This window comes from Zonotrichia leucophrys, chromosome 7, assembly GCF_028769735.1.
Source record: "Zonotrichia leucophrys gambelii isolate GWCS_2022_RI chromosome 7, RI_Zleu_2.0, whole genome shotgun sequence".
Lineage (NCBI taxonomy): Eukaryota > Metazoa > Chordata > Aves > Passeriformes > Passerellidae > Zonotrichia > Zonotrichia leucophrys.
The window spans coordinates 14,911,582-14,925,729 of record NC_088177.1 but is presented as its reverse complement, the minus strand read 5'-3'; the positions used below and the strand labels follow the sequence as shown (position 1 = coordinate 14,925,729).

The 14,148-nt window shown below is 39.5% G+C and overlaps 1 protein-coding gene across 2 annotated transcripts in view; it reads right to left on the bottom strand.

The window, feature by feature from the left end:
* Positions 1-14,148, bottom strand: part of COL3A1 (collagen type III alpha 1 chain) — a 47,954-nt gene that overhangs the window by 11,496 nt on the left and 22,310 nt on the right. For both annotated transcript variants that reach the window (XM_064717968.1, XM_064717969.1), the window contains 27 exons: positions 11,184-11,249; positions 10,522-10,575; positions 10,262-10,315; positions 9,843-9,896; positions 9,632-9,685; positions 9,239-9,292; positions 8,722-8,766; positions 8,495-8,548; positions 7,514-7,558; positions 6,732-6,785; positions 6,334-6,432; positions 6,174-6,218; positions 5,954-6,052; positions 5,140-5,193; positions 4,899-5,006; positions 4,571-4,624; positions 4,354-4,452; positions 3,251-3,304; positions 2,804-2,902; positions 2,597-2,650; positions 2,431-2,484; positions 1,868-1,921; positions 1,550-1,603; positions 1,288-1,332; positions 1,100-1,198; positions 906-1,013; positions 348-401 (listed from right to left, as the gene is read on the bottom strand). In XM_064717968.1, the coding sequence (XP_064574038.1) occupies positions 348-401; positions 906-1,013; positions 1,100-1,198; positions 1,288-1,332; positions 1,550-1,603; positions 1,868-1,921; positions 2,431-2,484; positions 2,597-2,650; positions 2,804-2,902; positions 3,251-3,304; positions 4,354-4,452; positions 4,571-4,624; positions 4,899-5,006; positions 5,140-5,193; positions 5,954-6,052; positions 6,174-6,218; positions 6,334-6,432; positions 6,732-6,785; positions 7,514-7,558; positions 8,495-8,548; positions 8,722-8,766; positions 9,239-9,292; positions 9,632-9,685; positions 9,843-9,896; positions 10,262-10,315; positions 10,522-10,575; positions 11,184-11,249 (1,767 nt within the window). The remainder of the gene's footprint in view (positions 1-347; positions 402-905; positions 1,014-1,099; positions 1,199-1,287; positions 1,333-1,549; positions 1,604-1,867; positions 1,922-2,430; positions 2,485-2,596; positions 2,651-2,803; positions 2,903-3,250; positions 3,305-4,353; positions 4,453-4,570; positions 4,625-4,898; positions 5,007-5,139; positions 5,194-5,953; positions 6,053-6,173; positions 6,219-6,333; positions 6,433-6,731; positions 6,786-7,513; positions 7,559-8,494; positions 8,549-8,721; positions 8,767-9,238; positions 9,293-9,631; positions 9,686-9,842; positions 9,897-10,261; positions 10,316-10,521; positions 10,576-11,183; positions 11,250-14,148) is intronic.

The window sequence follows — 14,148 nt, the reverse complement described above, 5'->3', positions numbered from 1 at the left end:
GACAATATTCACTACCGATGTCTTTTTGTGATTCATTATAACATCAGTCAGGTAGATTTTCTCTTTCCCTCTAAAACATGATTTCTTTCCCTCTAAAACATTGTCCCAGTCAACTACAATCTTTCTCCAAAAATTTCCATTACATTTACGCAAGGAGAGGTAATCACACAAACCAGTATTAGGCCTAATTTAGTTTACAAACCCACTTTTTGCACTGCTGGAGTGAAGCACAATGAGATAACAACTGTAGCTGTCCTAGACAGCATTATTCAGTGTGAGGTTACTCCTGTTCTAAGAGCTGGCTGTGTAAAGCTGATGGATAAACTGTTGGATGTTTAAATACTCACTCTCTCTCCTCTTGCACCAGGAAGGCCATCAGCACCTTTACCACCAGGTTCTCCCTAGGAATTTTAAGACATAAAAACCATGAGCAAAAAGGAAGCATGAGTAGGTGAACCTGAATTGGGGGGAGGATCTCATACCGAGGGTCTCTCAGTAGCCAGGTTTTCTTAATGAAACTGGGGATGATATTTTGCCCAGTATTCAGCATCAGATACTACATTCTTTGATAAGGAAAAAAACCCAAATTGATTCAAAATCAAGCCAGGCCAAATTGTCTTTCCATGGTATGAACTATTCTCATCATTAATTAGATTCATTAGAACTGTTTTGATGTACCCATCCCCCAAGACACCCAGTGCAGCAAAGTATCTAGCATGGATTGAACTGAGGGAGAAATCCCATATTTTTTAATATCTAGAACCCACATCCCATTGCTAAATCAACAGTGCTGCTACAGAGTCTGCACCTCTGAAATCAGGCCGAAGTGAAGACATGGACAAACCCAGTGCCTTGTGGGACACTAACATTAAATCAGCATAAAATCAAAAGTGTGTGTGTGTTACCCTCTCCCCTTTTGGTCCAGGGCTTCCAGAAGCTCCTCTTTCTCCTGGCATTCCCTGTAAGCCAGGCGGTCCTGTGCCTCCAGCGGGACCAGGTGGGCCAGGAGGGCCCTAAGGAATAACAAAAAATAATTAGAAAAAACAGAATTAACCCAAATGGTAGCAGAATAGCAGAAAAGGAAACATTCTGTGGGTACCTTGGCACCTTCTGTGCCAGCAGGACCTGGTCCACCTCTTGTTCCAGGAGGTCCTGGAGGACCTTGTGCACCACGTTCTCCTGGGATACCATTTTCACCCTGTGATAAAAAAATTAGTTATTCTTTGTTCTCAGGCTCATATTTTGTTAATTAATTTATGTCATTACAAAATTTGCTTTATTATTTACCTTAGGGCCTGGGAATCCAGGTCCTCCAATATCACCCTTTGGCCCCTGGTTATGAGAAAATAAATGTAAGTTAGCCATGAACTTTACTTAGTACATCTGCACTGTGGTTGGCACTATGTTGGCACTCCTCTATTATCCCCAAATCAGACTTTGCTGCTCTGAGGAGAGCTGAGAGCTGTCTGAATTTAAAACCATAATTTAGCAAGAACTTTTCATTAATTTTTATTTATTAAAAAAAAAAAAAAAGGAATTTACTACTTACTGGTTCTCCAGGCTTTCCATTCTCTCCAGCTGGTCCTGGTCCACCAGGCAATCCCTATATGAAAGAACAGCATTATCCATGGTACACAGATAAGTTATGCCTTTTCCATCTTCAGATTTTTGCTTTTAACACAAAGAAGTGTGGCCAACTCATTCCTTGTAACTTTTGTAAAGTGGTTGATCTGTTATATTTTATTATATTCAAAACATGGTGACATCTGGCGCTCCAATATAAATGTTCACATGCCTATATATATATATTTAATTTTATGTGTGTTACTCTATTAAAAAGAATCAGAAAACAATGAACACACAGTACCTGGAGGCCAGGTGGGCCTGCTGGTCCTGGTTCTCCTCTCTCTCCAGAAGCACCCTAAAATCAAACAAATGAGGAAGAAAATCCATGAACTTGCCTGAGAACACTTTAATATATAAGCATCTCCTCACCACCTCTAATCTACACCTGATGATGACATTGCACAAGCTCAAAAACCAATGTGTGTTGGTGTTGTGGTATTTGCTCTTTTCACTTCAATTCTTAGATGTGATTCAGCAGACACATTTTAATTTGACAGGAGTTTGAAATGCCATAAACATTAAAGGGAGCAACAATACATTTCTGCTAGAAAACACCAAGACCTCTAAATTGACTTTTCATTTCAATCTATACCAAGTTACCAAGTACACCTGACTCAAGCTTCTCCCACCAAAGTTTTGAATATTTGTTCATTAAAACAATGGCAAAGAAGAGCTCTTTTATTTGTCTTCATAAAGGAGATTTATTTATATCATTAAAAATATTTTGCTTCTGCTAAATTCCCAGTTTCTATCTGTAGCTGCCAGACCCCCAGTCATTGCCTCAGATGGGCCCACCACACTTACAGTAGGTCCTGGAGGACCTGGAAGGCCAACATCACCATTCTTCCCAGCAAGACCCTATTCAAAGACAAAATTAGGCTATGGTTAGAAAGTGATACCACTTTTGTAAGACTCATCAAGTTATTATTAATACGGCGTCATTATTAAACAAAATATTAGCAAAACTTACAGGTGGTCCAGGGGGTCCACCAGGGCCTCTTTCTCCATTCTTGCCTGGTGCACCCTTACAAAAAAGAAAGACTACATTTGAAATACTTGTTTCTGGTCAGTGGACAATTGTCTAAAGCAGCAGCATGAGCTAGCCCCACTGTGGAGCAATTTAGTTTGACATTTGACTCATCAAGCATCAGCACAGAAGAGGAGAAATCCCACTCACCTCATTGCCCTTAGGACCAGGGAAACCCATCACACCAGGCTGGCCACGGGGGCCTGGAGGGCCAGGTGGGCCAGAGCGTCCAGATTCACCCTGATTGCCCTGGAATAAGCAAAAAGAAAGGAAGATCTGGCATCTTTGGGGTGAAATAAAGCAATTCCCTGGACTCATTCAACATTGAGTGAAGGGGAGACACTGTTCAAAACTCATTATGTGTTCTGTACTGCAACTGTGGCCCATCTACTCTGTATTTTACACAGCACCAAATGACAGAGTTTGCAGGCTGCTCTTACAATGATGCAGCATAAGAAGGGCTCTGGTAGTTAAAGCAAACAGAGAGGAGGGAATAAATCTGGCTGTGATAACAACCTGTCATGTGGATGCTGTGGGATTAGGGTAGGGTTGGGTCAGCAGGAGGACTGGGATAAAATATTTGCACAATGTACGTACGGGAGGGCCAGGCTTCCCATCGCTTCCAGGGCTTCCTGGAATTCCGGGCAAGCCCTGCAAATTGAAGGAAAATAAAAAGTGTTATACTTCAGTTTAAAGTGCACATTATGAAGTCTCAATTCAATATTGAAACTATTGCTTGTTACCATCCTCTTTAATAAAGATCTTCCCATTTCCCTCAGCCCATGAAGGGTGAAAATTGGAGAAAGCAAACAAATTCTGCCATTATGGGTTTATTGTTTTTTTTCTGAGACTTGTATGTAAGCAAGACACCAGACATTAATCAACTAACACAAAAAAAAATTTCTTTCATTATGTTGGAAGAAAACCATATTTAGATGGAAAAAAAAAGAAACAATTCTGACTACACACCTCTACCTGAAAGCAACACAATGTGCAACACTTTTTAATTAACTTGTTTAAATTTCTAAATATTATTTTTGTTGTATTTTAAATAGTTCATTTTCCTTGCCAATAAAATCTTGTTTAGCTCCTGGAGGCCTGTAGATGGGCTTGTGAATGTCAATCTATTTGTTGTTAGGAGTTGTTAATTATTAGTACAGCTCGTAGAATGTTGTTCCATGTACACTTAGATGTTGTCTGCACAATAGGCCACCTCTGAAATCTTACTGATATGTACTGTAGAAAAGTGACCAACAGCTTGTTTGCACTAATTAAAAATAAGCAAAAAATGTAATACTCATGTATATTGAAATACTTAATTTCTAATTTAATTAAGTCTATTTACGTAATAACTGAAATAGAAACATATTTAAATAAAATCCTGTAATACCTAATGTTAGAATTTGCTGAAATGTAAAGAAATGCAGAAAATCACCCAATGCTGACTCATATTAAAGGCATTTCTCATGGCAGGGCCTGGCATGCTCTGGGAGCCTCCCAAAGCCTCCTGACTCTGTGGTGGCAGTGTCCTGGGAATGCCCTGTGACTCTGCTCCATTACCTGTCCCACCATGAATGGATGCTACTGCTGCCTAAAGGAACTCATAGAAAGGATTTCTGGTTGGACTCCTCTACCACATCAGCTCAGATGAGCCATCTCAACAGAGTTTATCCCATTTCCTCAGAGATGTCCTGTCTTACTCTCATTCCAGGAAGACCTGGGCCTCCGTCTTGTCCACGCTCTCCTGCAGGTCCGCTGGGGCCAGGGGGGCCTGGGCTGCCACGCTCACCTGCCGGACCCTGGAAAGAGATGTGGAGATCCACAGCCAGGGAATCAGCTTTGAATCTGAAATTGTCCATCCAAAGTCACATGGATTCTCCAAAAGTTTGGAGGACTCCTTTGGAGGAAGATTTGTACCTTTTCGCCTGGAAGTCCATTGCTACCGGGCATGCCACGGAAGCCAGGGGAGCCCTGCCAGATAAAAAACAAATTATGGATCACAGGCAGTATGACACAGGTAATAGCAACTGGGTTGTCTTCTAAACTATTTTTTTCCAGCTGAGATAGATCCAAGAGCTGCGATTCAGAGGAGAAACTAGATAAGAATTCTCCCCAGTTTTGCAACCCAGTTCACATTTGGAATTTTCTGAGAAGATACATGGAGCCAAATTTCTCCTGGAAGTGTTCTGAACTTCAGAATTTTCTGTGTCTGTCTTGGCTCAAAAGGTCATGTACCATAGCTCACCCTTTCTCCAGGGGCACCAGGTACTCCGTTCTGCCCAGGTTCTCCATTTGCGCCTCTCTTCCCTTCCTCACCAGGAGGCCCAGGAGCACCTGGGGTGCCGTTTTCACCCTGGCAGCAACAGAAACCAAGCCCATCAGGGAGTTGAAAGTCTCCAAAAAACCAAACAGATTTTGTATGGGGAAAGATTCAGGGTTCAGGCTTCCTTGAAAGAAGTCTCTGGACACATTTTGAAATCACTTACGCGCTCGCCTTTTGGGCCTGGATCTCCTTTTGCACCATCCTTACCAGGGTCTCCCTAAAAAGTAGAAAATCCCATTAAAATTATGGGTTGTAGCTGGGCATCTTTCTAGAGCTACTAGACACACTGAAATACTAGGAAGTAGACATTATATTTCAAATTATTAACTCTTTCTTTTTTTATTTATCATTCTGCAACGGAATCAGCATGCATTGTCCGAACCTGTAAGTGAAAGCCATGGGACTCCTTAAAAATGCAATAAAGGAAAGAAGCGATACAATCTTAAACACCATTGAGTAAAATCTTATGTCTGTTCCTGAGCTATTTCAGACATCATTGAGTCTTTTGTTGAAAGTCCCTGACAAAGAGCTACATGTGGTGTAAGGCTGTAAGCAAAGGGCCTGCTGGGGTAAGTGTCAATGAAAGACCAAATACAACTCATGGTGTTTAGCAGACTGTGGACTCAGCCCTTGGGAATTAAAACAAGTGAAAATAAGACTGTAAAATGTGGATTTTTTTGATGTAGCCAATTTACACAAGCAGTATCTTTGTTGTATCTGAATTGGTAGATAATTTAGGAAATCAGTTAGGTATTATCACCATATTTACGTATAATCTTTATATATAGCAACACCTATATGTATGAAACAAAATATGTTATATATTTATAAAAATAATTTCCTATTTTCATATTAAAATAATTTATTAGACTATTTCAAGTAAATAGGAGAAGATCAATGGGGTTTTTTTAATGGTATCAGGCTTACTTCCACCATATTTGTTGGTACAAGCAGTGTAAATACCATCAGTAACTCACCGGACTGCCTTTTGCCCCAGGGTTTCCACTTGCACCTGGAGGACCTGGAAGACCACGGCCTCCTGGCAGACCAGGAGCACCGGGAATACCAGAAGGTCCCTGCAGAGAGAGAACAACAGACAGAGATGAAGAGAGAGTGCCATTGGTGGACTCTACCCAGTCCAAACAGTGACCCTCACCAACAGAGTGCAGCAATGGCAGACATGTGGAAAGTACTCACCATTTCACCCTTGTTGCCAGGGCTTCCAGCTCTTCCAGGAGGGCCCTGGAAAAATAAATTTAACAGAGTAACCAATTCAGCTAACCCAGGACCAGAAGAAAGGGCTCTGTGAAGAGCAGGTGGCACAGCACCTCTCAGGTCCCAAGTGCTATTGATGTACCTGAGGCCCAGGTGGCCCAGCATTTCCCTGAGGACCAGGTTCTCCCCTCTCTCCAGGACTACCACTAACACCAGCAGGACCAGGAGGACCAGCTTCACCCTATGGAAAAAAAACCCCAGTAAAATCAGAAAATGAAGGCATTTTAGTAATCTCCAGGGCAATCAGCATTAAATTAATGGTTTCTACCACTTGGTGGTGTTTTGTTGTGGGCATTCATGAAAGTGATGAGGGATTGGGTTTGTCTCATGCTGCATACAGCACATCTGTTCTAGGCTTGCAAACAGTGTAATAGCAGCCAGGAAAAGGAGGGCTCATAAAATAATGATGTAGTGTGACATCAGCTGTGTAACTAGAGAAAGGACCAAATCCCATGTAGTTATGCGCCTTTAGTTGAATACCTTAAAACCTGGAGAGCCTGGAAATCCTGCAGTTCCAGGGGGACCTGGGGGACCCTTAAAAGAGAAAGAAATACTATTCATGCAAAAAGTAAAAGCCATATGGAATTAATCTTAAGTTAAAAAAGGGAGTCTGATTATGAGATTTTTCTCTGAGTAAGGAAACACCTGGAAACTAGCAAATATAAATCATGCGGTAAAAGATGAGATTTGGCTAGTCCTAAAATATCACACCTACATCTTAGTTACCCTGACTTTTACATGTTAAGCTGAATTTCTGTGTTTTAAATTTAAAAATATGAAATCTATCATTAGGGAGATTAAGTTATAAAAAAACTTTCAAAATTTGTTCTAATTATAAAAAAAGAAGGAGAAAAAGTCAATGCAGCTGTTACACACCCAAGTGGACATGCTCAGGTTTCTAGGCAGATGGAAAAGAAAAATATTTGCCAACTCCAGACATCAGAATAATTTATTTGATAAGATCATTCAAAATTTGATCTTCATGTAGTGCAGCAATTCCATCCATCTATATGTTGTCTGAGAATAATCTGGGTTTGGATTTTTGCATTTCCTGATTTACAGTGTTAAAGCTCTCCTATTGCCCTTTGTCCTTTAAGCACATTAACCAACACAATGAAGTATACACAACTGAAACACAAATAAATATAACGCTCATTCTTGAACAAGTGCACCCCAATTTTGGGTTTGCTGGCACTGCAGAACATCTGCTAGAAGTAATTGGACTAAAGCAACACAAATACTGAAAGTCAAAGTTGCCTTACAGGTGGGCCTGCTGCTCCTGGAGATCCGTCTTTGCCATGGGCACCCTACAGAAAGAAGAGAGGTGTTGGGTACAGAGCACTACCCTGGACACAGAACCCACATCCTTTCTTGTCCATGACTCTGGGACCATATTTTTGTGTCTGTTCTTTCCCACTTAGTTGACCAAAACCCAAGGATTCCTTAAATGAGAAATTCCAAAGTAATAATTAACTAAATATTTTGTGAAGGAATATCCAACACTTCACGTGACTTGCACTGTGACAGGAAGATGTAAAAATACATTCGTATTAAACTGCTTAAAGAAATAACAGCTACATTCACATTGTCTATGTGAATAAGTAAGATTGCAAGAGATGTGTACTTCAAAGTAACAGTTACTTCTGATTCACATAAAAGACTAAATTTCACTCCAAAAACCTGAAGAACACAGATGACTTAAACCCTGTTGTCTTGCAGCCATATTGGACCAGACCCTCTGCTCAGGTCATGCAGTGTCTGCACAAGGGGCTGACTGTAAACTGCTTTGTAGATTGTGTTGAATGCTATAAAATAAGAGTTCCTTCAGAGCGAGGGATGTACTCTCTAACCTGCCAAAGGGGAATTTTATAGGTTACCACAAGTTACTTCTGAGATTGCTTTTTTTCCCTCTCTCTACCGTCCCCTGCCACTCTCTGCTTCTACTCCTCCTCCCTGCTTCTCTTTGCCAAACCTGAACTTATGCTGAAACACTAAACTCTTCCTCAATGTGTAATCATTTCAAAAAGCAAAACAGGAAATAAGGTAGTTAACATGTTGTGGGTTAGAAGCGTTACATCTTTAATTGGGGACGGAAAAGTTCTCATGTGAGATTTTTTTATGCTATATGCTACATAGTTTTTTGCTCCTTTACATTACAACTGCTTTAAGGAAGTAGGGAATTCTCAACATATTGAATCCAAATATGCGCTGCCTCTGGATGAGAGCAATGTCTGCAAACTTACAGGGCCACCGGGATTCCCAGGTCTTCCTCTTTCTCCAGCTGGACCTCTTGGTCCCTAGAAAACATAGTAAAAATGAATCTGTTAAATGGCCTCTAAAATCAGATGGCTGAGCAAAGAGACATTGCTCTTATTTGTGTAACTCACTATAGTCCACTGCTTGTGGTAAAATTAAAAGGATGAGGAACAACTCAGTTAACATTTAAACACTCCAGGATGCACATATTTACCGGTTGGCCTGGTGCTCCATTTACTCCAGGAAGACCAGTTTCACCCTGTTACAGAGAGAAAAGAAAATGAACTTTGGTGAGAACATTTTTGGTTTATTCAAGGGGAAGAGACGCAGAAAAAAGTCCAATTTGTTATCCCTTTCTATGGGGTGCGGGGTGTCCTGAGCATGAATGGAATTCTGGGAAGTGTAAACAAGTGTCAAATCAAAAATTAAACAGGAAATAAAAGTCAGAAAGACTCAGCTTTCAAAATACTATGCAGGAAAGTCAGATGACCAAGACTTGTCCCTTCATTTTGGTGTCTCATGTTTATTACGGCTGGAAAATCGGGACATGGTGTGGTTCTGAATGACTAACTCCTTCGGAATGATTTGTATTCTTTTCATGGAGGAATTAAATGTGGTTTTTAAATGCTTATTGTATTTTTATAATTGTTTAAGATGCAAAGCACAGCTATACAACAAATAATGGCGTCATTACTCTACCTACTTAGAAAGATGACACTCTAGATTTTTACCTTTGGACCAGGAGCGCCACTGTCACCTTTGGCACCATCTTTTCCATCAAAACCCTGTGGGAAAGTAAAACCATATCTGTGAATTTTATTCCTCCTGCATTCTGGAAAACTTGAATACTCTTGGCAAATGTTAAGCCCTCAAAAGGGGCATATTTTCAATAATGAGTGCTGTCAACTGTTGGAACCCTTTTCAGTATTAGGGATCGAGCTCTACAACTGAGGTAACCAGAAAAAAAATTGAATATTTATTATGGAAGTTTAGATGCCATTGTGCAGAAATTAACTTTAATTCTATGATTCAGTCTTGGAAATGACTGAAAGACCACAACTGTGCAACACCATCATTCAAGGAGAGTAACAGAGTGAGCTATAATCAATATACTCAGTACTTACTCGTTGGCCTTTCATCCCAGGCATCCCAGGCATTCCAGGGTGTCCTTTGTGACCCTAAACACATAAATATAGAAAGATTAATAAATAATGTACTTATTGTATGAAGGGCACAAGCCAACTTTCATTATGTGTCATGTTCACTTGACTAACTTGATATGGGAAAACAAAACCTATGATTAGAATACAATTGTTACTGGGAGATTTTCCATACCGGTAATCCAGGAATTCCACGGTCTCCATTCCTGCCTGGTCTTCCTGGTTCTCCCTGTTGAAAGAAAATAAATTTTTTGTTTAGTCTTTTTTTATTGCTTGACTTACTGGCAAAGCACCAGTTGAGGTAGAACAAGGTGAGCTGGAGTAAGCAGGTGAAACTTCCACCAAACATAGTGGTGGTCATGCAAATCCTCCCAGGGTGATAGTTCACTCTGTCACTGCCTCCTGGAAAACGACTGCCAAAATTTATAAACTCAGCTTTTAACAAGATTCTAGTTAATTTCTAAGCTACTTCAAGACAACCTTTACAAGAGATGATTCCAGAAAACTTATTTTTCTTGTTCTCTGTTGTCTTGCAACTTAATGAACTTTTTTCTTCCTATTTATTAATAATGGGATGAATAATAGTAAACTTACATCTTTTCCTGGTGGACCAACTGGGCCTATCATTCCAACAGGGCCTGGAGGTCCCTGTAGAAAAGTAATTAATATTAACCACAATAATAACAAATATTAAGTCTTCTTCAAGCTAAAAATGCATTAGGCATAACAAATACTTGTACATTTGACATGCATCATAATAAACAACTAGGATAAACTGCAAAATTTCCACACACTGCATTGGTGACACAGATTCATGTCTTTAACATGCACAGAGATACTGAGTGGGTACATACGGGAGGGCCAGGTTGTCCTGGTTCTCCAGGGGAGCCCTGGTATCCAGCAGAGCCCTGGAATGCAGCAAAAAACTCAGTCAAGATGTGAACAGCTACATGCACCATTCCACGGTGCAGTTATATTTTATATAATTATATATTCTATATAATTTCCCATAATTGTAAGGAAAACTGTAGTCAGATCAGTCAACAGATGACCAAAGGTGAAATTATCAGAAAGAGGTAGAACACGCCTCCTTGAAAACAGAATTAATCTGCTCCTCCAAAAGGAGATGGTTGTTGAAAAACTCAGACCCTTGGTGTGTTCACTGAATGTGTATCCCCTATTCCTTTACCTCCTGTTAATATTTTGCATGTATAGACATTTGGGAATGTCGGCAGGATGTCAGGCAGTGGCATGACTTCAAATAATGTTAACCATGACAACCCATGGACTTGCAGAAATCTCAAGGGGTACACAAGGATTTAAGCGAGCACAGTATATTCACCTCAGCTCTTGAGTCTTGGTGATGGTACAGCCCAAAATGACGTTTATGCATAAAACTCTTCAGCATAGTATCCAGATTTATTAGTTGGAAAGGTGCTTAATATTTATGACAGAGAAAAGGAGGAGCTCATATAAAAGAATACAAGGTGATTACAAGAAGATAAATGTTACTTACAGGGGGACCTGCATGTCCAGGTGGGCCAGGGGGGCCACTGGGGCCAGGAGGTCCTGGAAAGCCACTCTACGGCATAGATTAAAAAACAGTAGTTACATTAATGTAATATAGCTATGGAACTTAATATAGTTGCAATAGCCATCAATAACTGTGAAATAAAGTTTTACATAATTCAGAGAAAAATCCTCGGTGACCTGCACTTGGTGCAGTAAAAAGGAAGCAGCAGTATATTCACACAGTGCTGAAGAAATTTATTGTCTAGTTGTCCATTCAGAAAAGGCTTCACTGGGTTGCTCCTTGCAAGCTTGGCTAACATACTCCCAAGGAGTTTTCAGAGCTGCAACTTTTAATTTTTGAGACACCACTGCCCTTCTCTAGACCCCAGAGGGATGCTCAGAACTCTCCTTTTCAGCTGCCTGAAGGGGAAGAATGGAAAATAGAACTGAATTTCTGTTAGACAGAGAAAATGAGTGTCAGCTTCTCTGCCATGTAACTGAGCTTAATTAGCCAACACTAGAGACTCATCGTGACCTAGGGATACACTGAATTAAGGCCATACTTTTGTTGTAGTCAGTAAGGCAAACACTTCCATCAGTGAAATATTTTCTGAGCTTTAACAGTATGAAGCCATGAGAAAGAAATGAGGTCTGAACTAATCAAACCTCAATATTTCTACTTCTTGTAGCAACAACCACAGAAGCATTTGATACTGCAAAACAGAAAACATTTATAAGTTAGCACAGTGGTCTACTGCAGCTATAGGGCGTTCTTTAAAAGAAAGCTTTTATTAAATTAAACTCTTCATGTGTTTCCTACAGCCAAAATAACCACATATATGGATGATATGAGGATCACTGTGTGCTTCAGTACTGGCAGAATATTCCATGGTTAATATTGCATGGAATGTATTTCACAGGATTTTGACATATGGTGTCAGAAAAGGTCATGTATTTCATGTCATTTCATGAACCTAATTTTCATAATACAAGATTATCAGTATTGCTGTACTATACTGGCATATGCAAGACAGTACCTTACTATACTACAAAAATAAGTAATATTAGTTCACAGTTGTCTTTTGTCTAAAAAAGTGTGCCATGTTAATATTTGCTATTTTCTAGGAGAGAAGTACAGCAAGAGGCAGAGTTGTGAGGGTTTGGGAAATGTAGCTGCCTTTGATGTGAATACAATGAGCAGTCCCTGTCAATTGTTAGAACTCATTTGGTATAAAGTAGCTATATATCCAACCAGAATTAAAGCCATCAACAGCAATCAATCAATAAGACATATGGCTATAAACAAATGAGATATAATCTTTTTCAAGTTACACACTGAGGAGATAAACTGATAGTTACAGGTGTGCTTGCTGCTAGAATTTCCAGATTTTGAACAGATGAGCATGCTCCAGTTAAAGAATGTGCACTGGTGGAAAGAGACAAGGACAATATGTGGAGGTACCATGGGCAAGTGAAGAGAAACTGTGATGTAAAACACAAAACCAGTCTACAAGTGGTGCAAAGCCATGGGAATGAATGCAGCAATAGAGGGATGTGTGACTGAGGAAATACCAGGCATGGTAACCACACACAGCCAACGTTGCTACCATATATTATTGTTTTGCTAGTATTCCAAATTATTTCATTTTGGATATTTATTCATTAGGAGTATTTAAATTAAAATTGATAAATTTATAAAATAATAAATTAGTCTATGTAATGAAAATTATAAACGTTATTTAGCTTTAGTGATTTCAGCCACATCTGCCTGTAACTGCTGGTACTTGCTTTGAGGTCATGTATGCTATGATACAATATAAAAGCCTTTATGACCTGAAAATATACAGACAACCCTGAAGATGTTCTAGGGTGCTCAATAAAGTAGTTTGGTTTTTTTTTTTAACCTAAGTCCAGGAGTCAGAGCACAAGAAATTACTAGTCACTTCCAGGAAAAAAGCCAAAATAGAGACGAGTTAACAATAATTGTTAACTGAAGGAGCCTCTGTTATCTGCCTGGTTCAGCAAGTCCCATATTAAGCCATCAAGTAGCAGAATGTGGATGGCATGACAGCTGTGGGTGAAAACTGTGAGGAGTGAATATGAATAAATGAATAAACAAGGACAAAAATGGATGGTTGAAGAAAAATGCATGGATGATCATATTAGCAAATGAGGGAGGTAGAAATAAATTAAAATAAATGTGAGAAAATAATGACTTTAGTTCAGGAAAAAGAGCTGTTATAATTAGTGAACCTAATTTCACAAGATGATCGAGTGGAATTCCTCTCCTCTCCTCCCTCAATTTTCTTGGAACTGCCTTACAATTCTGCAACATGTGATACCCAAACCATGTTATGCAGAATTGGGTTGAAAATAGTGATTACGCCTAATGAAGCACAGCCAATTTCCAGTAGCAGCAATTCACCACACCCTCTCTGTAGCAGATTGCCTGAATCAAGAACACTTCATGTTATCTCTAAATCCCAGTGCCTAAAAGGAGAATAATCAGTTGCAACATTCAGATTTATATTACACATGAAACATAGCTCAGGTACAGCTCTTAGAGGCAGTCCATGCTTTTTCTCACTTAAAAACCTGAAAATCTTAGACTAGGTCTAGCAGGTAGATACAGCATCCTTAGAACACAGTCTGGGTAGCTGTGGGTAAAAAAATGGTGATTGTAAAAAGAAAAAGTGAAAATATTTTGAGTTTTGGGATGAACAAAGTTTATAAGAAGGGTTTACTCACTTGTTATCAGGCAAGTTTGAATTGTAGAAAAGTTAGCATGTGAAATATCATACTCAGTAAAGACAAATGATACTGAGTGGGTGAAGGAAGATTAAAGGCAGTGGAAGAGGTAAAAATTGTTGGAAGGAAGGAAAGAAATTAGTGGAAGAATATCAAGTAGATAAACAAGGAATGTACATGAGACAGAAAAGGAAAAATATTTAGGTAGTGTAAGAATGTGA